Source organism: Porcisia hertigi, chromosome 27 (genome assembly GCF_017918235.1).
Source record: "Porcisia hertigi strain C119 chromosome 27, whole genome shotgun sequence".
Lineage (NCBI taxonomy): Eukaryota > Euglenozoa > Kinetoplastea > Trypanosomatida > Trypanosomatidae > Porcisia > Porcisia hertigi.
In genome coordinates, this window is record NC_090586.1 from 56,927 (window position 1) to 84,464 (window position 27,538).

Sequence of the window (27,538 nt, forward strand, 5' to 3'; positions counted from 1 at the left end):
AGGGAAAAACATTGCGCGCACACACACACACACAGGGCGTTACAGATCCACGCTACTGAGGGAGGGAGAAGAACAACACTCATGAAATGACGAACAAGAGTTCCAATCATGGGGAAAAGGTGGGGGAGCAGACATGCGCTATAGCGAAAATAAAAAAGGCGAAAAGTGATATCAAAAGAAAGCGTTGGTGGGGGAAGGTAAAAAGAAGGAGGGAAGGGGAGAATCAATGGGGGGCTGGCTGTTTGTGCGGCGGCAGTGCATGATATCAAAAAACTTTGCGACACTGGATAAGCCGAGTGCACACCAACTCGTACACGAAACTAGCGACCATAAGTGCAATGCTTCCGAGCACGATTGTTCAACCTCCGGCTACCAACGGCACCGCCTTTGATGCTGGTGTCATTGCAACCGTCCGTGTAGCCTATTTCACCCCTTCTATGATCTGCCCCTCACACACACACGCATTCATCCAGTAGTGCATAGCTACAAACTACCAGCTACCCTCCTCCTTGTCTCGACCCCCCTTCCTGTTCTTAAGATAGTGGGGAACAGAAAAGAAATTGTAAGGGGAGAATGGGAAGAGTGGGGAAGAGTGGGGAAGATAAAAAAAAACGCACACATACACAGACACACACACCCACACACACATGTATAGCAAGTTAGGCATGCATCTGGGAAATTCTGACAGCGTATAAAAAAAAAGAAAAAACAGACATACAATTGAAAAAGAAAAAGGGGGATGACCACGGGGGTTGGTATAGACGCCAGTGGCGGCCTCCATCGTCCTAAGGTGTCTCACGTGAACACAACCTCTTCTTTGGCTACAGCACATAGAAACGATGTGATCAATGTTGTCCTTTATCCTTCGTAGCCCCTCCATTTTTTCTTGGGAAGTCATGAGCGAGAAACCCCCCTGCCTGGACTGCCCATCGGAAGCTACGGAAGAAAAAACAAACAGCGATCAAAAAAAAAAACCAATAAACACTCACCCACACAAACGAAAAGAGAGTGAGCGAGGGGAGGGATGGCGTGAGTGGGGTGAGTAGGGGGTGGCAGAGAAAACAGAGAGACAAGAAAACCGAAGAACATCACAGACGATAACACACGTACACACACACACACACACAGAGCGAGCTGGACAGCAGGAATAAAAGCGTACAAAGAAAAGTGAAAGAGACCGTCGGAAACAAATGAGGAAAAAAATCCACATTGAGGCGTGCAATAAGAGATCAACACATTTTTTCGTTTGTTTGAGGGTAAAAAAGTTTCTCCATAAATAGATTTGCTAACGGGGAAAGGAGGAGGCGTCACCAGTGCCAAAAGGGTGGACTCGAGACTCATGTGCATGTGAATACTCCTTGCGTCTCACAAACACCGGGAGCAAAAAAAAAAAGCACCAGAGCGATTTAAGGATCGTAAACAGAAAGAGACGCCATGTGCGCGCACCCACACACAACCAGCCAAATGCCGACAGCGGGATGCACACTCAGGGAGCCCCAAATCTTATTTAGACCAGAAGAACCCTGGAGGGGAATAATTCTGATCGACTCGGTTGCCACAGGGCAGCTTTCGCTTTTTGGGGGGGAGGGGAGGGGGAGGGGAGGGGAAGGGGAAGGGGAAGGGGGGGAGGGGGGTAAAACCTTTCAGGGATGAATACTGTTGCGCACATACTATCCCCGCCACGATGTGCTAAAAGAGGGAAAAGCACATGCGGCTTACATAGACACAAACCCAGTGCGCTCTCAACCGCATTTGAGGATGCCTGGGCGTGAAGATACAAAACAGAGGGTGAAAAAGAGGGAATATAGAGTCACTGGGTCGATACGCAGTGAAGGAGAGGTGTGTTCTCGCTAAAAAAAAAATTCATTCCTTTGGTTCCATTGCACCAAGCACTGCCAATACACAGCATCGTCACACGCTTCGACACCGCTCTCATTACGACAACGCCTGTATTCGGGGAATGTGCTCCGCCTCCTCCTCCACCTATCCCCCCAAAGTGCGTTGGCGACCACCCGAGTTCTCCGGGAAGCTACCTCCGCTAACTAACAGAATGCGCTGGACGAAGGCGGCAGTGTTGCAGAAATCATCTCTGGAATAAAAGAACCGTCAACTTTCGGCACTATAGGCCCCTGAGAACTCTTTGTAGGCGATCGCTGATATGAAATGGGAGGGTCCACGTAGCGCCTGGAACCGCCCTCATTGCCGTTCAACAGAGGAAATAGCCCTACTGGCTTCCTGAGGATCCTTGACAGAGCGTCATTCGAAAAGACGTCGCCCACAGGCGTTGTTGGATCGAGAAAATCCGGCGTATCCTCGACGATCTCTCCTGCCAGATCGTCCGGAATAGCCGAAACACTCAGCTCCTTGCTGGTACGGAGCCGTTGGCGGCGCTTCCCTGTGGTGAGTGAGATGTCACATGCCCTACGAGACAACCTCTGAGATTTTTCTGGTGTGTCCTGGCGATGAGTACGCCTAGCATTCACCGCCACGGAATGGGTGCTTACATCAGAGGTGTACTGGCTGTTAATCTTATCCGTTCGCTCGACAATCTCGCCGCTCTGCAGCTCGACAACCATCGAGGTGTTCACGCTGCGGGTGCGCTGGACGTTCGCTCGCCGCCTCTTCGCCGGCACAACCTTGGAGAACTCAGTGACACCAAACTCGCCGTCCTCTTTCTCCTGTGGTATGCCGCACCCCACAGAATGCCCGTTACTCTCGCCACCAGGCAAGCGCCGACGCACGAGATTCGTCGCTCTCCCAGGTTGCGAGTTTTGATGCTGTAGGTCAACGCCCTTGAAAGCAGCAGCGTTGTCGTTTGGAATCTCACCTGCCTCGTCCAGCGCCACCTCTGAAAAACTGCAGGACCAATTGCAGCTTTTGACCCTCGCACGGCGCTTCTTTTTCACTTGGACAGCGCGTGCCTTACCCTGAAGAGCGGTGCTGTCATCGTCCAGGTCAGCGGCGACCTCGCTTGTGGGCTCGTCGATCGGAAACTTGTTCCTTGGGGAATCGAGACGCGACCGCCGTGGCCTTGGCTTAGAGTCAACTCCCAAATGAACTGGGGTGACATCTGTCATAATAGATAGTCCCTGTGCTTTTCCGAGAGATGGTACCGACTCCTCCAACACTTCACCAGCTTCCACATCGGGGAGACTAGTGAAAGAAAGGCTACGGCAAGCTTTACGAAGCGCGCGGCGGCGGTTGGCTTTGCGCTGGGCTCTCATTGTCCTGCCCTCTTCCTCTTGGAGCACACCAGGCTCCCTCGCAGGGTTGCTCCCAAACGATGTGTTATTGCCCTGCCGGAAGTTGCAAGGGCGTCGTCCAAGCCTTTTCATTCCCGCAGGAGCACATGGCGCGTGCGAAACCCATTGCAGTGTTGTTTCGGTCTCTGAGGGCTGCGGTCTGGTACCTCCCAGGAGCTCTTGCTCGCCCTCGATAATCTCACCGGGAGGACTGTCTTGTATCTCTGAGAATGAAACACCTCGGCTACCTCGGCTGCGCAACCGACGCACCTTTTTGGAACGAGCCGAGATAGCAGTGCTCCCCTTTGCTGCAAACATCGACTCCTCCGAAAAAATCACCTGCGCACCTACGTGCATAACCTGGCTGCTCGATGCCGAAAGCTGGCTCTCTTTTCTCATCAACCCTCTTTTCGGGCTAGACGTGAGAATGCTCTCCGAAAGTTTCTTTTTTCTCCAGGCTGCAGCAGAGAGCCTTGCAATCTTCACAGACGGAGAGTTGCGTCCAACAGCAGGAGCCATCTCACGCATTTTCAGCATCTGCGATTTAACAGCAATCGCTTTTTCTGGCGGCAGCAACATGGTGGCCGTTTTGATCTTTTCATTCAAGATCCATCGACAGAACATCACTCTCTCCTCGACCCTATGTTGAAGGGCCTCCATTGCCTCCATGCATGCGCGGATCTCCTGCAGTGGCGCGAGCTCACGGCTGAAGTTGCGGTCGTTCCATTCCAGCGTTGCAAATTCGATGGCGGGAACCACCTGACCTGGCTCCCTCAGGCGCGCTACCAAGTGACGAATAGCATCGCCGTTGGATGAGCTGTTCGGAATCGCGCGACTTTTCACCGCACGTATCGTCGCTGCCATAGCCTCATCTGAAGGCAGCGCCATAACTGCTCTCTTTATCCTGGTCTCCAGCGCAAGCTCGCCACCCATCTTGCCCTCAGCAGGCACACCCTTGAGCACCTCCATTGCCTCCATGCATGCGCGGATCTCCTGCAGTGACGCGAGCTCACGGCTGAAGTTGCGGTCGTTCCATTCCAGCGTTGCAAATTCGATGGCGGGAACCACCTGACCTGGCTCCCTCAGGCGCGCTACCAAGTGACGAATAGCATCGCCGTTGGATGAGCTGTTCGGAATCGCGCGACTTTTCACCGCGCGTATCGTCGCTGCCATGGCCTCATCTGAAGGCAGCGCCATAACTGCTCTCTTTATCCTGGTCTCCAGCGCAAGCTCGCCACCCATCTTGCCCTCAGCAGGCACACCCTTGAGTACCTCCATTGCCTCCATGCATGCGCGGATCTCCCGTAGTGGCGCCAGCACACGGCTGAAGTTGCGGTCGTTCCATTCCAGCGTTGCAAATTCGATGGCGGGAACCACCTGACCTGGCTCCCTCAGGCGCGCTACCAAGTGACGAATAGCATCGCCGTTGGATGAGCTGTTCGGAATCGCGCGACTTTTCACCGCACGTATCGTCGCTGCCATAGCCTCATCTGAAGGCAGCGCCATAACTGCTCTCTTTATCCTGGTCTCCAGCGCAAGCTCGCCACCCATCTTGCCCTCAGCAGGCACACCCTTGAGTACCTCCATTGCCTCCATGCATGCGCGGATCTCCTGCAGTGACGCGAGCTCACGGCTGAAGTTGCGGTCGTTCCATTCCAGCGTTGCAAATTCGATGGCGGGAACCACCTGACCTGGCTCCCTCAGGCGCGCTACCAAGTGACGAATAGCATCGCCGTTGGATGAGCTGTTCGGAATCGCGCGACTTTTCACCGCGCGTATCGTCGCTGCCATGGCCTCATCTGAAGGCAGCGCCATAACTGCTCTCTTTATCCTGGTCTCCAGCGCAAGCTCGCCACCCATCTTGCCCTCAGCAGGCACACCCTTGAGCACCTCCATTGCCTCCATGCATGCGCGGATCTCCTGCAGTGACGCGAGCTCACGGCTGAAGTTGCGGTCGTTCCAGTCCAGCGTTGCAAATTCGATGGCGGGAACCACCTGACCTGGCTCCCTCAGGCGCGCTACCAAGTGACGAATAGCATCGCCGTTGGATGAGCTGTTCGGAATCGCGCGACTTTTCACCGCGCGTATCGTCGCTGCCATGGCCTCATCTGAAGGCAGCGCCATAACTGCTCTCTTTATCCTGGTCTCCAGCGCAAGCTCGCCACCCATCTTGCCCTCAGCAGGCACACCCTTGAGCACCTCCATTGCCTCCATGCAGGCCCGGATCTCCCGTAGTGGCGCGAGCACACGGCTGAAGTTGCGGTCGTTCCAGTCCAGCGTTGCAAATTCGATGGCGGGAACCACCTGACCTGGCTCCCTCAGGCGCGCTACCAAGTGACGAATAGCATCGCCGTTGGATGAGCTGTTCGGAATCGCGCGACTTTTCACCGCGCGTATCGTCGCTGCCATGGCCTCATCTGAAGGCAGCGCCATAACTGCTCTCTTTATCCTGGTCTCCAGCGCAAGCTCGCCACCCATCTTGCCCTCAGCAGGCACACCCTTGAGCACCTCCATTGCCTCCATGCAGGCCCGGATCTCCCGTAGTGGCGCGAGCACGGGCTCTAAATGTTTACTGCTCCAATCCACTGCATCAAAGGCACGCAGCGACACCTCTGCATTCGGGTCAGTGAGGCTTCCCACAAGTTCTGCGAATACCTCCATCTTCTCTATGTCCTCTTCCACAACACGGCACAACCGACTATGAGGTTCTGAAGACCTGATTTGACGACTTTTGATAGCTTTTACCTTAGCGGCGATAGCCTTCTCTGGTGGAAAAGAGTCAACAGCGTCCTTGATCTCACGGTCTCGCCTCACGTCAGCCACAAGGAAATTGCCTCTCTCCCTGAGGAGCGTCTGGATCTTCTGGAGTGGTACAAGCTCTTCTTGGAAATTTTCATCGCTGAAGTCTACGAAGTCAAAAGCCTCCAATGAAACCTCATCCGAAGGGTTGCGTAATCGCTTAATCAGCGTGTGGATGAGCTGGGCGTTCAGTGGCGCCTCTTCTTCATCAGAAAGTGAAATAGGCGACTCTGCATCGAAAACCTCATATGTAGTTGGCTTGACTTTTCCAATCTGGCGTGTCCTCCTCCGTCGCTCAAACATTATCGGAAGGGCATCGGAAGCGGTAGAGGAGTCGTCATCGTCATCATATTTGCTCCTTTTTGACGAGGTCACCACAGTTTGATGCAAGTCCCTGGTGCCGGGGCCACACTGCCGGCGTATTCGGTTATGGTCGACAAGAACCTCGAGTGGAACATTGGAAAGAGAAATACTTTCGTCTTTGTCCGCCTCCTCCCAGACTCCAGATGGGATTTTTGAGTAGGTCGGTGCCCCAAAACAACGTCTGGGGTTGCTATTGATAAACTCAAAAGCTAGCGGGACGTAATCTTCTCGGTTTTCAGAAGACGACGTGTCGTCGTAGGATGACGTCTCATAGTAATAATTAGTGACGCGCCCAACATGACGAACACAGCCGGACACAAGGTGCGTCGACAGGGCGCCTTCATCAGTTGAATCCGACAGCGATGGGGAGAGGGCTTTCCGGGGATTGTGCGCCGCAACAACTCTCCCAGTGGCCCGTAGTTTCTGCTGCATTGGACTTGAGCGTAGGGAAATACTACTCAACCAGGTTCTCTTCTGAATAGTCTTTATAGGTATGAAAAAAAAAAGAAACAGCAGCACGAGAACGCTGAGTATAAAGCATGTGAATGGAGAACATTGTAGTGTAGGAAAGAGAAAGGAAAGCGTGTAAGGGATATTCTTGAGTGGTGAAGTACCAAAAACAACTTCTGACTTCAAGAGCGTTGGTATGTTGTCAACAGTGATGAGGGTGGAATTTTCCGCTCCGCCCCCTCTCCAAAGAAAAAACCACAGAATTTGAGCCCTGGCATCTCTTCTGTACTGCTTTAAAAAAGTGATGGTCTTATTTCTGTTTGTCTTTCGGATTTCGGGGTTTATTCTCAGTGAGCCTACAAGCTATCAAAGGTGTTGCCGCGCAGAGGCAGTAGTACCGTTGCTTTCTGTAGAACGGGTAAAAAGTTAAGACACGAGAGCGCCTCATTCCTCACACAAGAATACACAAGAGAGCGCCGCGTCGGGGAAAAAAGGCCGCTAATGATCGTTGCATCACTACCGTCTCTGGGCGGAAAAGAACAAAGAAGGCAACAGCTGAGTGCAGCACACTAATAGTCAAGAGTAGGGCAGAAACAACATGTTTTTTCTCCGCCATGCACACGGCACCTCTGCTCACCTCACGAAGGCTACTCTAAAAGTTACGCGACAGCGAACTTTTTCAACAAAGAAAAATCCTAAGAAAAACACTTGTGCACACGGTTCACAATACCCTACGTACTACTCCCTTTTAGTATCAGTATGCTGAGAACTCTCGTTTAATCAATTTGGTACTGATTGAGCAAACAAAAACAGTACCGGATATCCGCACGAAAAAAAGAAGCAGCCGCCACCCATTCATTTGGCCATGGGGTTCTGAGCAATATACTCAACGGCGTCAGGTATGGACTGAATCTTCTCTGCATCGTGATCTGGGATATCTAGGATAAATTCCTGTTCGATGGCGAACACCACTTCGACTACGTCGAGGGAGTTCAAGCCCAAGTCATTCACGAAATGGGACTCGGGGGTGACTTTCGACGCATCAACCTTCTCAAAGTTTTTCACGACCTCTAGCACGCGGGTGAGGACGTCGTTCTTGTCCAACAGGTACTGACCGCTGCGCGAGGCCGGCTCCTCGTGGTGGCCGCCAGAGTAGAATCGTTGTGAGCACTGGAAAGAAGGAGCAACGCGCGCATACGCAACTGAACCGAGACGGACAGGAACTTGTGGGCGTGAGGACGTAGCAATAGCAGCGACTAAGGGAAACGCCAAGCGATTACCCAGACGACGAGAGAGTAACCGTTGCATTTTTGGTTCCTCTGAAATTCAGAATTTATGCGCCTTTTCTCTGTTTTTTCGAATGCTAAAAGGGAAAGGGTTTACAACAGTCGAGAGGTGAAATTGCTTCTGGGGAAAGCACAAGCGCCAGAGGAAATAAATCTGCGTTTGCTTATCGACCAAACCGACCGCGAAGATCGATAATTCGATAAAGAAATGGCAAATCCAAAGGAAGAGAAGATAATGAGAAGTGGCGCAGAAAAAAACACAACGACTACGCTCTATGCGCTATTCTGGAGTAGTAATCGCGTAGGTTAATCGTATCGTGGGTGGTTTCTCATCAACTGCTGAAGCAGCTACTAAGAAACAGCATCACAGCTGAAAAGAGGTTTAACGGAACATCATCTGAGGTAAAGAGGGGATGAACACATATATTTTTCCTTTCTCAGTGGTGGCACTTGAAAATGAGCACACCTATGAAGAAATATTGACGAAATGGGGGATATAAAGCAACACTACTGGGGAGGTAAAGTTGTTCGCTGACTTCTTCACGCAGCACACCCTTAGGAGTTATCGTGTGAAGAGAGGTTGCTCAGAAGCTATGACAAAAAGATTACAGAGACCTCCTAACATGAGAGACCCCGGGGGTAGGACGACATCCTTAATAGAAGCAAGTGTAGAGCTTAATCAAAACATCCATACAACCCCAAAGCCCTAGTCATGACCGTTTATCTAACTACGATGCGCGGTGTTCATTCACAACATCTTCCCCGCTTTGCGTCACCGACGTCACAATCCACAAGTGGACGTGGTCTGCTTTTTGACGTTGCGCATGATCAGAAACGCGCCAGCAACCCGATGACGGGAAAACGTGAGTACCCAGAAAGAGTAACAGGCTTCATACCACTCAATCCGCGCGCGGAGACGGAAGGGGGAAACCCGTCTACTTTCCTTTTCTGATTTCAAAGCATTCTCGTTTTTCCTTGCGGCAGTGAAAAGATTGCGGTGGCGTAAATGGGAAGCCATCTTCCCAGGAGCGTAAAGCACCGTACAGCTTCCAGGCGAATAAAAAATTGGTGAAGTAGTGAACACGCGAGAGTTGGGCTGACAAAGGAAAAAACGAAGCCCCTCTTGGAAATTCAAAGGTAGTGAAAAGTGAAGACCTAAGATTTTGGTCCTCCGATAAGAAAAAATAATTAGAGCTCGCGCTATGGGGTACACGATCGCGTATCTTCAACTTCTAAGAATCTCGGGAGGTATGGGGCTTTGACAGGAAAGGGTAAGATTAATGAAGATGACCAGCAGTGCTATTTATGCGAGGCCAGCATGCCCGAGATTTAGTGCTTTTACTTTTTCGTTCGACCCCCACCTGTTTGCTCGGGAAAAACGAGTGTGTTTTTTAATCTCTTTATGCCCCTTTCCTAGAAGGCGAACTGAACGATCGGTGTCTGACCATGTGCATTTGAATCTGCAAATCTTGAGAACACGGGGGCCTCCCATTACAGCGCTTTGCGTCGTAACTCAGAGTGTAGTTAATCCTCGCCATCGGTGAGACTGATCAAGTCACCTGTTAACCAAGCACTCAAGTACCCTGGTGACTTCAGAATGCTCACCACCCCTTTCGCGACGAGTGACACTTCAAATAGTGGGTGTCCTTCGCTGGATGTATATCACCTCTCCCCTTTCCCCAGACACACAAAAACGCGAAGGTCCCTGCTAGTCCTTAGGGTGTAAGCGACCGTGACGCAGACATTCGGCTCTTCCTCCCTCCCCCGCCCCCCAACCGCGGGAACGCGGTGAACTCGTGTTCCTCTTCACTCACTTCTCAGCTCGGTGGGGGAAGAGTCAGGTGCTTCTATGACCACCCGCGAGAACTGCCGGGGTGCAGAACCCATTCTCGAGCTTGGAGGGGGGTCATCGGAGAGCTAGCATGAACTAGAAAGGTTTCTCTTTCACTCTGTCGCTCTCTTCGTGTCAACTGTCGCTGATTCTTGTGGGATGTGGCGCCAATCTTGTGGTGCCTTTTGAGATGTGCGACACAGTGGCGTGAAGATTCGCTCTCTCTCCCCTCGCCGATAAGCAGATGTGGTTTTGTCAACAAAAGCCCAAACCGCCAAGTTAACTGGCGAGGAACGGCAGCACTCCTGCTATTCTCCTAATTGGTTTGCATCCTTACCCCCCCCCCTAAAGGTTTCTGCAGAGGTCTGTTTGTCGGGTTCCCTTCTTCCCGAGAGCACGCCATAGATATCTAAAACCAGCAGCAAGCGATGCAATGTCAGTAACGAAGCGGTGCGTGTTTGGGGTCTTTCTCAATAAATTATCTTTCACTCAAGGTGTGCTCTGTGGCTTGCATTAATGGAAGAGTCGGTTGTCTGTGTGCTTGCGAAACATCTCGGGACACCAAAATCCCTTTGCTCACAGTGCCGATTGGCAGAGTCTCCGAAGGTTTCCCAAACTGAAAAGCTACTCAAAAGACGGAGCATTTGCACCATTGAAGCGTAAGTGCGACCTCAGGAAAATAATTCAGCTGGCGTTGCTATTGGCTTCCCAAAGCAGTCAGTGCATTTAACGTCTTGGCATCGAATAACGGAAATACGCACTGATAACATGACGACAAATCTCAGAAAATGAGCTTATATTTGTTTCTCAGTGTCGTTTTTTTCTACGTCTCTTTTCTTTTTCGGCTCACCTCGAAACAGAACTCAGCTTACTCGCAAGATCACGTAGCTTTTGTGCCGGGTTCTCGACAAAACACGTGTGGGACGCCAGCAAGTTGCTCGAATTTTCTCTAAATGGTTTCTTTTTCCCTCAGAGAGCCCTTGATACTCAGGTGACCTTCATGGATTCATTTGATATATTCCTCTCCGAGTATATTTTGTCCACAGCTCGCAGGCTGGCAATTGAGGTGGTACGAACATCTTAGCCCGCTCCATGAGTTCAGAGAACACGCCAAGCAAGCTAACTCAGGCGCCCGGAGAGGCAAGGTGTCTCTTTCTTCCTCATTTTTACAGCGACGACCCTGATGACAGGAGGCGCTTCAGTGTGGGGTACCGAGGCCCAGCGTCCGCTTTGCGAGAGGCCAGGCAGCTCACTATCCCCACTACCCATGCTAGACTGCTTCTGGCAGTAGCAGTGGCAAGACCTACAGCGCTGGGGGCCGGTGATGCATCAGTATTGATGTCGGCGGTCAGGCCCTGGGTGGAGCTGCGTCGGTGCAACCTGCGACAGTAAACATACTTGTGTTACCCGCGTGAGGAGCAAAATGTCAGTTCCTCCCTCCCAACGCCCACCACCCAGGGCCTGACCTCTTACCCGCGCGGGAACCCGAGCTACTCCCGGGAAAGATGTGACGCATGACGACATGCAGGGACAGTGTCTTTGAGGGATGACATGCACAACGGATAGTGGGCATTCCTTGGCGGGGATGCTGTTCTCAAGCCAATGGTCGGGTGATCGCTGTAACACAGTCACGGCAGCTGAGCGCCAAACCATGAACTTTCCACAGTTCAGGGAGGGACGGGGATCATTCACGTTTTGTGAAATTGAAACGCTTAAAGCTTTTTTCATACGTTTCCTTGATAAGCGGCAGAGTGTCACCATTGATGGAGATCGGACTCGGGAGGTCTAAGGGGAGAAGGTTGAGGATTCGAGAGGCTACTGGAGTTCTTACATTTTTATCCACCACTTAAATGGGATGAGGAGCAGAGAGATGACTGGATAGCTGCGTACATTTTCTGACCTGTTCTCCACGACGGCTCTCGTGGCAGTGATGTGGTTTTTCTTGACTGTGCTGAAAGTCATCACACGTTTCTGTCCGCTCAGAATAAGTACTGTTTGCTTTCTAAGTTTTCATAGTGTTACAAGCATCAAGTGACAAGGCTGTTTACTCGTTTTTTTTTTAGATATCGAATCAATTCTGCGTTGATGCTTCACCGAGGATCGTGTTTCGAGGTTGTCTTCTTTTTTTCTGTAGATGTTCGCGCGACACTGCAACGACTGGTTCCCCATTTCCAAAAATGAGTTTCAGAGGGTTGTGAGGAGCCCCGCTCCTCTGTATCGCTGTGCATGAAAGAGAAACAGGTATTGCATTATGAGCTGAACCTGAAGTGGGGTTAATAGGGCCTTCCTTAATGTGTCGTGAACGGTTTTTTTTTGTGTACTTCTCTGAGTGGAAACGGAAAGGCTGCGCCCTGCGTTTTTTTTTCGGCACCTCTGCCCGTATTCACCACACCTTTGTCAATGTTGTTGCGCTCTGGGAAGAAAATAATACTCATAACATGTGAAGGTTAGGGAGATCGTCAAAAAAACTCAGGCGGTTCACCAATCTTTGCTTTACTTCTTTAACCTTTTAGCGCCATTATTCTACTTGCTTGGGGTACAGTGACGAAGTGAAAAAAATCTCACCACTCTGTTTGCCATAATCATACTTATTGTTGCCCTTTCTTGAATAACTAGCAAATCGTTTTTTTTTCTGTTATTCGTGTGTCTGAGTGAATAGACTTTTCGCTGTGCGCGATGTCGTTCGCATCGGATGAGGATGCCAAGTACTGGGGATGTTTCTCGAGAAAAAACTGTTTGTCTGGGCAACGTGCTGATTTATGGGAACTTGATTGCTCAAGAGATAGTGCTAGAAGGACTTCCTCCTGAGCTTCCCTACCACCGCTTATCTTTCTGTCCAAGGGAAACGACATTGCAGGAATTTGTCGATTGTGTGAGTCTCGCTATGTACGGCACCAGATCCCTCCTTTCCATTGACTAGAGATTTACTTTCGGTGTTCTATACTATCCGCTGCAGTTTCATGAAGCAAAACCACGCCTCCACTATGCTAAACGTTTTCTGTGCTGTCTTTGTTCTGCTATTAACTAATTGAAGAAGAAAACATGATGCAATTCGAGAGCTCGTAGAATAAGTCTATCCATTGGAGCGTTTCTATTCAGCTACAGAAGCCGAGTACAATATTACTGTGAAGACCGTGTGAGAGGCTGATCGCGTGGGGCGCGGCAGCCGTACGCACGCGTTGGAGCAACACCGACCCAACCAACCGTGCGCGGGCATGGGCCCCTTACCTTTACCCACTATCCGTTGTGCATGTCATCCCTCAAGGACACTGTCCCTGCATGTCGTCATGCGTCACATCTTTCCCGGGAGTGGCTCGGGTTCCCGCGCGGGTAAGAGGTCAGGCCCTGGGTGGAGCTGCGTCGGTGCAACCTGCGACAGTAAACATACTTGTGTTACCCGCGTGAGGAGCAAAATGTCAGTCCCTTCCCCTCCCTAACGCTCACCACCCAGGGCCTGACCTCTTACCCGCGCGGGAACCCGAGCCACTCCCGGGAAAGATGTGACGCATGACGACATGCAGGGACAGTGTCCTTGAGGGATGACATGCACAACGGATAGTGGGTAAAGGTAAGGGGCCCATGTCCGCGCACGGTTGGTTGAGTCGGTGTTGCTCCAACGCGTGCGTACGGCTGCCGCGCCCCACGCGATCAGCCTCTCAATCTCGTGCTGAGTGGGGCTGAAGTTACATGACGCTCTGGAGCAGAGCGCGCTGTTGAACGGAGAAAGCACAATGACTGCGCCAGTTCCCTCACTGTAAAAGAAAATTAATTTTAGCGGGAAAAAAAGAAAGGGGGCTGAGGTCTGCCAGCCGTGTGTATTCTTGATTGAATGGACTCGTTGCGCTTTAGGTGCACGCAGGAGACGTTGTTTACAGTTGAGGCTGAATCGCGTCGTCAAGGGATACAGAAATCCAAGACAGCGCTTTGTTCTTCAAGGTCGATGATTGTAGTTCCTCGAAGGATTGGGGCGAGACAGAAACGAGCACAGATGCTGTTGTGCTGATCAGTATTCCCCTTAGGAGGTCGGTTACTTTCTCTTCACCCCACACGCATTCCCGTTTTGCTTGCTTATTTCGCTTTTCACAGCAGCCGACATTTAGCGGCTCAGTACTTAGTCACAATACTAACAGGCGAAAAGAAAGGTGGGGAGGGACTCGCCGGTATCGAGTTGTGGGACTTGTTATCATCTACTCCCGGCGTCTCAAAGATTGAAGACCCTTTTTTCCCCCCTTTTACCGCAACGCCCGTTCTGCTGTAACTGTATCCATCACGAGCGTGGGGTGACTTTCACGCAGTTCTTTTCGGCAAGTCTTTTTTTTTTGCCACGCTTTTCTCTTGGCTTCATATCAGCCCTGATGGCACCGTTTTCGACGGGTGGTTTCTTGAGAGACATCAGACATGTTGATAAAGACCTGCGACTGATGGCTTTGTTCGATCTTCAGCGACACCTATCAAACGCACACGAGGGCAGTATCCCCGATGATGTGGTGGATGAAGTGTTACTCTGTATTTCTCCTAACGAGCGTTGTGAGGAAGTTCATAACGAGGCTGCCAACGTGCTTCCGGACATGGTGGTGAGGTGCAGCCAGAGGGACGTAATTTTTCAGTACTTGTTGTCGAGCGTCACAAAAAAGAACGTTTCGGATGACAGAGATGGCGCCAACTTGCAGTACCTCAGTGGGATGACTTTCAAGAAATGCTGTGCGGAGTTCGCCAACGAGGCTCGCCGAAACGTCGCCTTCTGGCAACAGCAGATTGATGTGGCTCGGCATCTCTGCGCCAGCTGTTCGGATCAGCTGGAGGTGGAGCACTTGGATGACATGGCGCGAGAGACACTTTACACCGCGCTGAATGCACTCTTGCTTGCCTACAGGGACGCACTGGGCGAGCGCGATACACTGATAAAGCAGGCGGTGAGAGACTTTCAGAAAACCAAATCGATTCGGCACGCAATCTTGACTTTGGTCGAGTCCTTGTTGGTGTCTGTAAGGGCCACGACACAAGAAAGCGTCGTGACAGAGTCTCTGAAGCTGCTCATGAGTGCGACATCCAGCGAACAGTATATTACTTACCTCCAGCTCTGTGAAGTTGAAATGCGCACCCTGCGGTCGCCTCCAATGCGAGTGGTGCAGCAAGTGATTGACTCTGTTTGCGAACGACTGGCTCATGCCACAGAGCAGTATGATGACAGGGGGGACAGTACCGATGCGCTGCTTGAAGTCGTCTGCTATCTCGTCCAGCTGAACGTGGCTGACGGGGCTCTGTCGTGGCGTGGCATTTTCGCTGCTCTCAAGGATTTGGTCACCTTTGATCCATTCGCTTCAAGCGCAGAGGAGGACGTCTATGCCAGCGGAGGCGGTTACGACGACGATTACGACGAGTACGACGAAGGGACCTCAGACTCAACGTGGAAGTTGCGCATGTGGGCCGTTCGCACTCTCCAGGTGCTAGTGATTCAGCACGCCGACAAGGATCTGGGCATGCAGGCCCTGAACATAGTGGTGACCACACTGCAGGACCGCGTCCAATTGGTGCAGCTGGAGGCTGTGAAGTTGTTACGCACGGTTGCACGGTGCTCCTACGCGCATGATGCGGATTGCGTCGCGTTGATCACCACTAGCTGCCGCGAGCTCTGCAGGCTCATCGGCGGCGGGGACAACAAAGGTACGGTGTCAATAGTGAAGGCTCTTCAAGACATCTTCGACACCATCGCAGATGCCACAGTGTTTTCTGAGACCATTGTGCCTTTGCTTCTGTGCCAGGTCCGCACCCACTTCTCCGCATTTGCAACCAGTGCAGCCGTCGTAGAGGGTTTTCGGAGCATTGTGGCGAGCGTCATCAGAGCAAAAGGAGACGGAGAATTGCTGAGCAGCGGGATCGTAGACTTTGCCAAGGCGCTTCCGGCGTTGTGCTTGTGCGGAGGCAGCTTGAGTTCCACTGCAGCCTGCATCGCCAAGGTTAGCGACACACTCGCAGAGGTGTATGCGGTCACCCACGACGCATCTGTGCAAGCCGTTTTGGGTAACAACTATTCTGCTCTGCTGGAGAATCATCACTTTCCTGTCGCATGCCGGGCAGCAGCAGCGGAGGGTCTCGCAAACTGGGCTGCAGCTCATGGATTCTCGACGCTGGAGCAGCCCACAACCTCTCTGTGGCGTGCACTACGGTGTAGCGAAGTGAAATTGCCTGTCCTACGAGCATTGGGTATTGTTGCAAGCAGCAGTGCATCTTCATGTGTTCCGATGTCTGTGCTGGAGGAGGTGGCCGCGCTGATTGAGTCGGAGTCAGCAAGTGTGCGAGCAGCCTCTGTCAACGTGCTACTACGCCGCCTAACAGCACCCAACACACCACCGTTAGCTTCACCGTTTCTGCAGCACTTGGCGACTTTCTTTTCCCCAGGCCAGCCCCTTTCACTGATTTCGTGTGAGCTGGCCGAGCTATGCTCACAGTCGCTTCTTCTTGCACAGCTTTTCCTGCACCGAACAGAGAGGTCTGAACTCTTCTATGGAACTTACTTGACGGGATTGTGGGAACACATTGCTCGACTAGCCGATGCAGTGCAGTGGAGCCGGAGGTTAATTGACCCCGCGCTGCATAGCCTCACAGCACTCGTGGCCATAGTGTATGAGCATGAAACTGTCTCACGATTAGCCATCGAGAACGATGTGCGCCAGTTTTTGGTGTCGAATCAGTCTCACATGCCGTGCATCTGCACAATGGTGCGCTGCGTGGCGGCAGGCTCCGCATCCGCGGCGAGTCCTTTTTTGCGCTCAGTTTACCCACAGCTTTTGGAAAGGGCGCACCTCCTCCTCTGTGTTGGTGAGGTTGGCCAGACGAGCGGACTTGGTGTCGAGTGGTCCGAGCTGGTTATCAACAGTGTTCAGAGCAAGGAGGGCGAACTGGTGCGTTCCTGTGGCGAGCTGTCACTTTCCTTGTGCATGCTGCACCCCGGTAACTCTAGGTCTATCTTGATGCGGTGTGGTGAGAGGGCAGCGGACAGCGGAACAGTTGGCCGGTACTACTATGTGAAGTCCATCAAGGAAGCGGCTACACTGGCCCTCTCGCGATGCTGCACCGCATTCCACGACGCCGCGGTGAGCAAACCTCTGTTGAATCTCTTCCTTCAGTCTCACCCTAGCGCGGACCTCGTAGAGCTGTACGGGGCGTGTGCAGGGCTTCTCAGCGTCTTCGTTCTGGACGCAGAAAACGGCTTGCTGATTGCCGACGCCTTGTTCGAAACAGAGGCGTCGATGGATACACGAGTGACGTGCATGGTAGCCCTGCGCTATTTCCTGAGCGCGTTGGTGGAGCACTCTGCAAGTATTGAGACTTACCGACCGATTGTTGTGCGGGCACTTCTCCTGTTGCGCCGACCTACAGACGCAAAGGAGAGCACTGCGCCATCGCTGCCTCTGCGCACCATGGCCCTCCGACTCCTCATCGCGGTGCTGGAGCGTAGTCCGCGTTGGTTACTTTGCGAGGAAACACGCACAACAATTTTCCCCAACTTGTTGGCCGAGCTTCGTGAGGACGCCAAGCTGCAGGGAGCGTTTGATTTGAGTGGGTACACTCACCGCGTGGACAAGGGGCTGGAGTGCCGCAAACTGGCGTTCGAGTCGCTCTCTGCGGTCTTCTGGGCCGCTCGCCAGCGCAACGTGGACTTGGTAAAATACTGTGAGGCGGAACACTCTGTTGCCAGCGTGCTTATTGTGGCTTGCAGTTCTCACGGCAGCGGCGACCGAGAATCTGCGATTAATGACCTTGCAAAAGATCTGCTTGTGCAATTAGTAGAAAGCAATCCCGCACTTGTTTTAACCGTGCCGCAGCTTGACTGTTTGGTCTCGAAGCTATCGCATGATATCAAATGGGGCGCCTCACAAACGGATGCGCAGAAGACGACACTCTTGTATACTATCCGGTGTGTCATGAAGCTGAGTTGCCATCCTTTATTTGCGTATCACACAGGGTTCCAGGAAGTGGCTGAGGTGGCCCGCAGGTCTGCATTGCTAGCACAGAGTCTCAAACTGTGACGTGCGGACCCTCTCGACCTTCTCTGCAAAGTGAAGTGTTTTTTCCGCCTGGGGCCTCGACACTGCATTCTCTAGAGCTGTGAGTTTACATATTTTCACGTACATGTGTACATGAGTCCTTGCGTGCTTTCGGCCGAGTATAGATTGGTGGCGGTGATGGTACGTATATCTTCATTGTTTTGAGTGAGGATTCGTATGTTTAGCAACTCTCTTGGTTATTTCTCGACGACAGTTTGCTCCACGTAGTTCATTGTACGCCTCCGCTCGCCTGTAGGCCTTCGTGACAGGAGGCGCTTCAGTGTGGGGTACCGAGGCCCAGCGTCCGCTTTGCGAGAGGCCAGGCAGCTCACTATCCCCACTACCCATGCTAGACTGCTTCTGGCAGTAGCAGTGGCAAGACCTACAGCGCTGGGGGCCGGTGATGCATCAGTATTGATGTCGGCGGTCAGGCCCTGGGTGGAGCTGCGTCGGTGCAACCTGCGACAGTAAACATACTTGTGTTACCCGCGTGAGGAGCAAAATGTCAGTCCCTTCCCCTCCCTAACGCTCACCACCCAGGGCCTGACCTCTTACCCGCGCGGGAACCCGAGCTACTCCCGGGAAAGATGTGACGCATGACGACATGCAGGGACAGTGTCCTTGAGGGATGACATGCACAACGGATAGTGGGTAAAGGTAAGGGGCCCATGTCCGCGCACGGTTGGTTGAGTCGGTGTTGCTCCAACGCGTGCGTACGGCTGCCGCGCCCCACGCGACAGACCAGTGGAAAGACTCGTGTGTGGGATGTGTAGAGCTGTGCTCATCCGCTGTGTGGCAGAGTTGACCTGGTGAAGAGAAAATGTCTCATCGCATCGCCCAGGGTCCCCCCTTCTTGTCCGTCTCCGTCCCGCACTACTGAATACGTTTCGGCTCGTATGTTTTCGTTTTGCGTTGTCTCTGTTCGTGTCTCGTGCACCTCGTGGTGGGTCCACGGCGCCACACGTTTTTTTATCTGTCCTTACTCGCTCCTGCTTCTCCATTTTGTGTGGCCGCCCAGGATAGGCACAACGCACCGAGTCTTTCCGCTTCCTTTCACTGTTACTCGTGGGTTTTATCGCCAGATTTGTGACGGTGTAGAGCCGTCGGGTGCGCATACGGTGACGAAAACGTTTTTCAGATTCCTATTGACCGTGTTGAGTAAAGAACCGTGGGCCGTTCGTCTTTATTACATCCACAGTGCACCGGACGCGCTGTAAAGTCCTCCACAACCCCCTGCGGCACTAGCGATGATTTTACATATGCGCCAAGTACTAGTGTGAGTACATAGTCTTTGAAGATGGTGAACCCCACGAAGCAAGATCGCTTTTCAGGACCCTGCCGTGCACTTCTGTCCCCACTTTATCCCTTTTTCCTGCTTGTCTTATCCATGGTCTCTGTCGATTCCCGTTCTTCTACCCCAACCCACGTTGGAAAAGGAGGAGGAAAAAAAAAGCACACCGCATTTGCAGTGTCAGCGGATGCGAGCGCTTGTCGAGCGATTCCGGAAAAGGAGATGCGGCGTTGCATTCGTTTCGCGTATGCGCGCAAGAGCAGCGTCATGTCTGGTGCTGCGCTTCCACCCGCTCTTCTAGGGGCGAGCGTCGGGTCGACCGTCAGGCTTTATCAGAAATGCCTTAATCCGATGACCTCACCCGTTGATGTGGCATGCTATACGGCAGCTCTGTTTCCTGCGATCTGTAACGGGGAGCTTTCACTGCATCAGCAGGTTCAACTGTTGCAAACCCTGGCTGTGCGCTCTATTCGCAACGAGGATGTCATGCTGAAGTGCTTGTGGTCTGTTCTCAAAGCCCCTCTCCCCACCCACGATAACGTGTCTGCGGGCATTTCTAATACGATGCCGGGCTCTTCGTTCTCTGAGTTGTCTGCTTACACGAGTAATGCTTTCCAGATAATGGCGGAGCAGCGGTTTCTGAACGACCCGCAGATGACAACACTGGCACTTGGCCGCTGCGTGGAGCTGGCCCCTTACGCAAGTTTGGATGGGCTACGGCGCACGTACCGCGGTTTACGCGCCCTGAATTCTATGTTTTTCAGCGTCGCAGAAGTGGCACATCACAGCAGCGAGGTGACAGAGCAAATGACAACGAAGGAGTTTTACCAAGCAGCAGACGTACCCGACGAGGAGACTTTGCGACACCAACCAAACCTACTCGATGTGCTCTGCGCTGAGGTCGAATTACAACTACGACGTCTTTGCAATGCCTCTGAAATGGCGGCGCTTGGACCCTTCGAGGGGGCAGTTGCTTCACCTGCATCGGTTGCGCCAGGGGCAACGTTTACCCCCTCAACTACAGCTGTCACCCAGGAGGCACAGTGGCTCTTGGATGTGCTAGAGGCCCTCGCCGTGGTGGGGGTGCTGCACGCCGGCACACTGGACAGCTTGACTGCCCTTTTCAGCCGCTATCGCACCGCGCCCACCGTGGGGGTTTTGATTAAAGCGTTGAGTTTCGCAACGCGCATCGAAGAACGGGTGGTGGACCCTTTATTGTTCGAGGAATCTGCGGCGGTGCACGACGCGCGCCATCGTCTCACGCTGCATCTGAGCGGTGAGATACAGCAGGCACGCAGCATCCACGGGTACCTGCGACACCACCCACAAGAGCTTTTAATGCTCCGCCGTTTGTTCGAGCGCGACAGTGCTGAATCTACCCTCTCTCCGGCATTGTGGGACACCGTGCGAACGATTCGTGTTGCTCACCGTCACACCTTAGTTGCATCCCAGACACGTTGTCGACCTAATGGGGGGCTTTTTCAGAAGAAGTACGACGTGAAGGTCAAACCAATCTCTGTTGACAACTCAGAGACCGAGCGTTTCGTGCCGCCGGAGTTCAAAACATGGAGAAATCCTGCTACTACACCGCGTGGAGGTCACTCTCGAAATGGGCGGCGGCCCATGCGTATGGCATTTGGCACACGCCGCATCTCCAGAAACTACATTCAGAAGAAAAGGAAAAAATTTTGTCCTGCTGTGTTTTGAGCATTCTTCATACACAGCGGAACCAAAGAAGGAGAGGGGATGGTGGCGGTGGTGTTGGGGGAGCCCAGTGTACACGGGACCGTCTGTGAACAGGGGAAGACAAGGAAGCGAATGGCCTGTTTTTTTTTGTCCTCTTCCATTCCCTCTCCCTTCATCCCCCCACTTTATCCTTGATGGCTCATTTGGTCTTCGGTCCTTCACGTCGCTCGGAAGAGCCGTGCAGTGAATTGTGATGGAGGGCATACATGTTCCAGGGGTTGTGAGTGCGATAACCAGAAAGGGGTGCGTAAGTGTACAAGCCGACATACCCGTACGGTGCTCGATGAGTGTGTGCGCGCTCTCTTTACAGAAAGAACTACCAGACAATGCTCGCGTCTATACATCATGTGTTCTTGTTCGATTGACATGGTACTCCGCGTGATCGTGTGCGTGCATGTGCAAGTTTGCGTTGTTGCATGTATCCTTGGCCGGTGTGCGCTAGTTGAGGGATAAGATTTGTCTTCATGCTTGTCAGGTTAGGGGGGGGGGCCTTTCCGCCACTCCGTGGTTTGTGTCCATGACGCGCTTGTCATCTGTAGCACACAGGGCGTGATGAACCAACTCGATGTCAAGTGTAAATGCCGTGGCCTCGGTCGCGTTCTCCTTTAACTCGCGTGCATTTTCTCTGAATTCTTTGTTCTCCTCTGATTCTCCGAGGGGTTTTCACGAACCCCGTATCACACGCCCTCTTTTTTTTTCTCGTTCCCCTCCCTTTCTCTGTCACACGACATGATCTCACCCACTAATGACGTTGTTCAGCGACCATATGAGAGAGGGTGTCGTCTCAAGACACTCCACCGGTTGTTTCCCGGCCAAGCGGCATTGGGACTCCCTGCGCTAGGATGCCACGAAGGGATGTGCGAAAATCCTTCCAGTTAGCGCAGAAGGAAAACGGTCACATCACTTTTTGCTGTGCTCGATCCCAGCGTGTCCACTCTCAGTACTCTGCACAAAATGGCATCTCACCCCCCAAAAGGTCGCGCTGTTGTATCACCTGGGCCTACTCAGCGACAGGGTCAAACTGCACAGTCGCCGGGCCGCGGCGCGTATCATCTGGCCCCTCTGAGTAGTGCTCTCGCTACAGTAGCGGCCCCGCAGTCGCAAGCTCAGACCCAGACAGTATCTGCTCCTCTTGTCCTGTCCCCCGTTCCCCCTGCTCCCGAGAAGAAGGTGTCGAGCCATGCTGTCACCCGATGGGCGCAGATGTGGCCCGCTATGGCGTCGTCGCGTCAACGCCGTCGCCAGGCTGCGCTTGAGTCGAAGGCTCCGTTGGCGTTACAACTGGAGGCGTTTATCCGCCGAGAGCATCAGCAGTACCTACGCGAGCACCCTTCGTGTTCTCGAGCAGATTGCCTGCACATCTTTCGGGAGGTGTTCAACACGTTTTCAAATCACTTTTCTGAGTACAGGGGAATTCTCGCTCTCATCCGTGATGAGTACGATGCGGCGCTGAACGAGATGTCTGAGAAAGTGAAGCAGATGCAAGTGGACTACCTCGAGAGTCAAACCGATCGGGAACTGCATGCCATGGAACTCATTCAACTGAAGGAGTCTATGAATTCAACAATTAGCAACCAAAAGGCGCAGCTCAGTGCCGCGCAGGAGCTGTTGCACGCTATGCGGGATCAGGTCTCCGCGGCCGAGCATGCAAACGCCCTCCTGACTCTAGAGATGGAAGCGAAGCGCAAAACGTACATGGAAGCGCAGCAGCAAGTCAAATTGCTGTCACACGTGATGATTGAGGAGAGCGCCCGCACCGCCGCTGTGCTTGAGCAGCAACGCAATATGGAGAAAGAAAGCCGACTCCAGGAGGCACGCATCAAGGTCCTGAAAGAACAAGTGGAGGAGCTGGAGGGCTTTCTGAGGCTTCAGACGTACGCGCAAATAGAAAACCACCAGCTCTCGACCGGCACTGATGTATTACCGGCTGGCCTACGTGGATTATTGCTGCAGACCAAGTCCCTTCACGAAGGTGATGACGCGATGGCAGGCGGCTATCCAAGGCATTTCGTTACTCAGTTGCTCGCGCGCATCGATGCCCTGGAGATGAAGTTGGCCCAGGCCACCAAAAAGGATAAACCTGCGCACACGAAAACGTTCACCCTCCCCGATTCAGTAAGGCATCCAACAACCTCTCAGCCACACTTGACCGCACGAGACCCTGTCGCCAGCGCTTCCCCAGCGGCGAGCAACTCCGCAGATGCTGTTTTCCGGGTTATACGGGGGTGGCTGCAGCAAGAGGGTGTCGGCGAGGCAGAGGTAGAGTCGACAGACGTCATTGTTCCGCCAGGTCGCATCCCTTCCGAAGTCATGGGCTTCCTCTCCGCCACGGTGCCAATCAAGCACCGGCACCTCTCCTTAGAGGTCACCCTTCAGTTGTTGGAGCTGATGTGGAAGGCGCGGGAGCAAAATTTGACCTCGTCACGGCTGCAACAGTTTTTCCTAGAGTGGTTGCAAACACGGGCAGGCGACCCCGGGGAGGTCAAAGCACTTGGCGTCAATTTATTGGACACGTGTCAGCACAACATTCACCATCCCGATTGCCGCGCTCTGCTCGCCGTGCTGAAGGGATATCTTCCGGAGGAGATGGTGCACATGTGTAGGCGTCGCCTAGCGCAGCTCCGCCGCTCTACCGCCATATCCGCAGCTACACTCCATGAAAAGATGTCATTCGACGCGTTCTTTGCGGAGGTGCGCGCCGTTTGCCCGGAGAAATCGTTGGCTAACATGCTGCATTTGCGCTTCACTGTTTTCCGCAGTCGAACGGAGGCGGGGGAGGTAGACCTCGCTCGTGTGCTTTCTGACGGTGCCTACTTTGTGACTTTGTTCAAGCTGCAGTGGGTACAAGAAGTGGATGCCTTCACACTGCGCGTAGTCGAGGGCATCCGAGAGGAAGGCGACGTGAAACGCAACTGTGTCCCCATCTCAAAGGCAACGCGCGTGCTGCAACAGCTCGACACGGCTTTAGGCGGAGAAGTGTTCAAGTACGTCTCCCTCGCATCTCAGCGGCCTGTCATTGATGTTACCAACGCCGAAGAGGATACTGTCCCACTGGATACGCTGCTCTGCCGCTTTCGCACATCTGTGCTTCTTTATCGGCGGAGCCCAGAGGATATCTTCAGTGCTTGATCCGTCTTCCACAGGTACGGAACGCTGCTCGTTTATCTAACGTTTGCACGTGTCCACGCACATTCCTGGTGCTTTCCCGGTAGAACCGGCGCGCCGCACTCTTGCCAGTTGATGCCTGCGCAAGCGTGCGTGTGTACTTGATGTATAATATGACTGTGCATGGTTAATGTTATTGTTGCTTGCGTGTTTTGTGTGTCCCACACTGGACAGGATTTTGATCTTTAATTTTTTCTCGAAGACTTCTGTACCATTCTCGCGTGGCGCCAGATTAACATTGACACCATCCCCCCCCACACACACACACACACACAGACACAGGCCCAAGAAGCTTGCAAGTTGCACAAAAATGCGGCTTTACGAAACACAGGAGCGTGACGAAGCGAAGTGCAGCCGACAGGGGGGTCTCGCCGTGTCATTCATTACGGTCCCCATTACCAGTTGAGAGTTCGGCTCTTTCCCTTGACTTACCCCTGTCGCAAGGCGGTTTACTTTTTCTGTAGGGTTGACGGCGTACTGGACAGCTGCTCTTTTCTGCACAGGCGACCCAGGTTAAAGTTCGAGGTACTGTTGCTGATTTTATTTGCTGCTTCGGCGGCAGCGGTGTGTGTGTGTGTGTGTGGGGGGGGGGGGAGGTGCGGGTGGGCGACCACTTTCTGGCCTTTGTGTGCTCACTCTGATTGCACACGTGTGTCTTACAGTTTGTTTCATGGTATTCCTCTGTGCTTTACCCCCCCCCTTTTGATTTCTTGTCGAATGCTTCCCTTATGTGCACTGTTCATTGTACGCGCGATACCACGCGGGGTGCGTTGTCTTGGTCGCGCCTGCACTCACTAGTAAACACGTTCGTATACTCAGGCAGAAGAGCGTGCTGACTGGCGGGACGTGTGCAATCACAGCACAACGTTCGCAGCATAGAGCCACGCAAAGGGCAAGGTGGTATTGAATAAACATCTACTCTAGTTCTCCTTTGTTAAACCATGCAGCGGGCATGCTACTGCCTGCGACGGCCTGCTACCTTACAGCTCGGCTTGCCGCATCTCATCCACAGAGATGCGAGGCTTTCTTCTTTTCGCGCGGTTTCATCGCAAGCGTCGGCCGCATCGTGCACAAGAGGCTCGCCCTTCGCGTCTCATGCCTCGGGCAAAGCGCTGTCGCAGACGGCTCTTTCAATAGACGCTAATCTGCAGAACACCCTTCGCAGCCTCCTGATTGAACGTCTGTGCAGTCCAACACAGCCTCTTCCTGCAAAGGATCTATATGACGAGCTGGCGAACCGTTCGCGTCTCGTGGAGGAGTTCCACTTCTCGAAGACGTCGCGCCGCAGGACCCGCCAGCGCCTCGCCCTACAGTTTTTACGTCGCTACAACGTTCTGCTGCACGGTCTCCTCTTTTACTCAGAGGGCACGCGGACGTGGAATACAACGACCGAGTTTCACCGCCTCTCAATTCTGGGAGAGTCTGTGCTGCTCACCGAAGTGCGCACCCGTTTGCTGAAACTTTTTCCTGCCATGCCGTATGCGGCGTACGTGCAGAGCTTGCCTCATATGGTTGGCGAGGAGGCGCTTGCAGCCGCCTTTGATCGCTACGAGATGCAGAACATTGTGGGTATTCGACCCCCAGACAAACGACACGGTGCACCGCTGACTCAAATGCAGAAAAGCCACATGCTGTGCGCGGTGATAGCAGAGATGTACTGGTTCACAGCTCGCACAAAGCCGACTGACTTAACGCATAACAACGCACTCTTCCCTCCTTCTGACGTGCTCATCTTGCATGTGTTGTCCACCCACCTCCTTGAAAGCGTACCCGCAGAGCTCATCTACAATGTCTTAGAGCCAATCGTGAAGGACATCAAACGCGTGTGGGTGAACGAGCCGATGTCATTGCCGTCACAGCTGCGCCTTACTCCACGCACTATTGGTGCCCTTTCTCTCAATGCCGTTCCTCTCGCGCCTTCCCCCACCGTCGAAACAGACGCTGTCAAGACACTCCAGGAAAAGCACAGGGAGGCGCATCGCCAGCAACGCCCGCTCACCCCACAACCGGACAAGAGTCTTGTCAAGTCCTTCATGCGACCGTCGTGCAACTACCGAATATTTGATGGTCCCCGGTATCAGGTGCTTCCCTCTGATAATCACGTTGTGCCACCCACGCTTGCACAGAAGCCGAGCAGTCTGCCCACCTCGGCGGTTAGCACCCTTGGCGACGATGCAGGCAGAGGTTGGCGTGCAATAGAGCTCGCCAAGATGGCGGAGCAGCTGTGACTTCTAAAGACGCGCGAGTGGAAGCGCGGTGGCTCTTTTGATTCCACAGCCGGGATTGCCGTTTTTCTACGACGGTCACTCAAACCAGTGCGCTCTTTTTTTCCCGGATGTTGGGCTCGTCTGTGTGTGTGTTGCGTTTTGTTGCTCTATGACATCAAGGTGAGGAGCAAAACCGACAAAAAAAAAACAGACTTGTTTGAAATCTGTTGTTTCCTGTTCTGCTTTACCCTTTTCCGGTTTATCGTGTGGACAGGCTCCGGTGAGGTGCTCGTGGGGTTATCAATGACTAGGTATGGTAGTGGGAAAGCGCGAAGATCTGGTGACACATCTACCTGGTAGACCCTTCCTAAGCACCCCAAAGCATGTGAAAAAGTTTGTCGGTGTAGAGGTACGGAAGGCGGATGCCCTTGAAAAATGCACTGGCGGCTTGATTCGGGTGGCCTACTTTGTGCCCTTCCAAGCGGTGTCGTCAAACTTCAGCACACACCACTTTCTCATCTCTTTTGACACGCAGGCTTCCTGGGGGCTCTACTTTTCTCGTCCCCGATTTCTTCGGCTTTCCCCTCTTCGCCATTTTATGATGGCCGTGCGCAGCCCCCCTCTTTACTCTTCATCCTCCTTTTACGCCTGCTCTATCACACTCCCTTGTAGACGTCCACCCACCAATCTCAACATGCGCGCCTGCACATCTCATCAGGTGTGCCTTTTCCCTCACCATGTATACTTTTTGTCTTCATTCTTCCTAGCCGCGTGTACATCAAAGTTCTATTAGATCGTTGCCCCATCGGTAACACCCGAGTCGGCGGCGAAGACTCCTTTGAGGAGGTCAGCACTGATGTCCGTTAAGCGCCGTTTCTCCTGCTCTGTCCCCCCCCCTTTCCCCCCCCCCTCTCCCCCCCCCCCCCCAAAAAAAAAAAATCTCTTCCTTGTCTTGTTCACATCCAGTCAGTGAGCTTCTGTAGCCGTTTTAGAGGGAAAAAAGGGGAAAAAATACAGCGAACCACTGCCAAACGAAACCTCGCGTGCAGATGCTCTTCTTCCTCGCACGCCCACTATTCACGATGGGCGGCCCCGACATCCACTCGTCAT

General features: G+C 53.0%; 6 protein-coding genes across 6 annotated transcripts; 4 read left to right on the forward strand and 2 right to left on the reverse strand.

Moving 5' to 3' along the window:
• Positions 1 to 2,042: 2,042 nt before the first annotated feature.
• JKF63_03192 (uncharacterized protein) lies at positions 2,043 to 6,836 on the reverse strand (the record flags this gene model as incomplete). The annotated part of the gene is made up of 1 exon (XM_067899213.1): positions 2,043 to 6,836. One exon carries the CDS (start codon positions 6,834 to 6,836, stop codon positions 2,043 to 2,045), a length of 4,794 nt encoding a protein of 1,597 aa, XP_067756003.1.
• An 873-nt stretch (positions 6,837 to 7,709) lies between these two features.
• Positions 7,710 to 8,162, reverse strand: JKF63_03193 (uncharacterized protein; the record flags this gene model as incomplete). Its single annotated transcript, XM_067899214.1, has 1 exon — positions 7,710 to 8,162. One exon carries the CDS (start codon positions 8,160 to 8,162, stop codon positions 7,710 to 7,712), a length of 453 nt encoding a protein of 150 aa, XP_067756004.1.
• Positions 8,163 to 14,326: 6,164 nt separating this feature from the next.
• Positions 14,327 to 18,001, forward strand: JKF63_03194 (uncharacterized protein; the record flags this gene model as incomplete). The annotated part of the gene is made up of 1 exon (XM_067899215.1): positions 14,327 to 18,001. One exon carries the CDS (start codon positions 14,327 to 14,329, stop codon positions 17,999 to 18,001), a length of 3,675 nt encoding a protein of 1,224 aa, XP_067756005.1.
• Positions 18,002 to 19,532: 1,531 nt separating this feature from the next.
• Positions 19,533 to 21,017, forward strand: JKF63_03195 (uncharacterized protein; the record flags this gene model as incomplete). The annotated part of the gene is made up of 1 exon (XM_067899216.1): positions 19,533 to 21,017. The coding sequence occupies one exon, from the start codon at positions 19,533 to 19,535 to the stop codon at positions 21,015 to 21,017; it is 1,485 nt and encodes a 494-aa protein (XP_067756006.1).
• A 993-nt stretch (positions 21,018 to 22,010) lies between these two features.
• Positions 22,011 to 24,185, forward strand: JKF63_03196 (uncharacterized protein; the record flags this gene model as incomplete). Its single annotated transcript, XM_067899217.1, has 1 exon — positions 22,011 to 24,185. One exon carries the CDS (start codon positions 22,011 to 22,013, stop codon positions 24,183 to 24,185), a length of 2,175 nt encoding a protein of 724 aa, XP_067756007.1.
• A 977-nt stretch (positions 24,186 to 25,162) lies between these two features.
• Positions 25,163 to 26,449, forward strand: JKF63_03197 (uncharacterized protein; the record flags this gene model as incomplete). Its single annotated transcript, XM_067899218.1, has 1 exon — positions 25,163 to 26,449. The coding sequence occupies one exon, from the start codon at positions 25,163 to 25,165 to the stop codon at positions 26,447 to 26,449; it is 1,287 nt and encodes a 428-aa protein (XP_067756008.1).
• Positions 26,450 to 27,538: the final 1,089 nt, after the last annotated feature.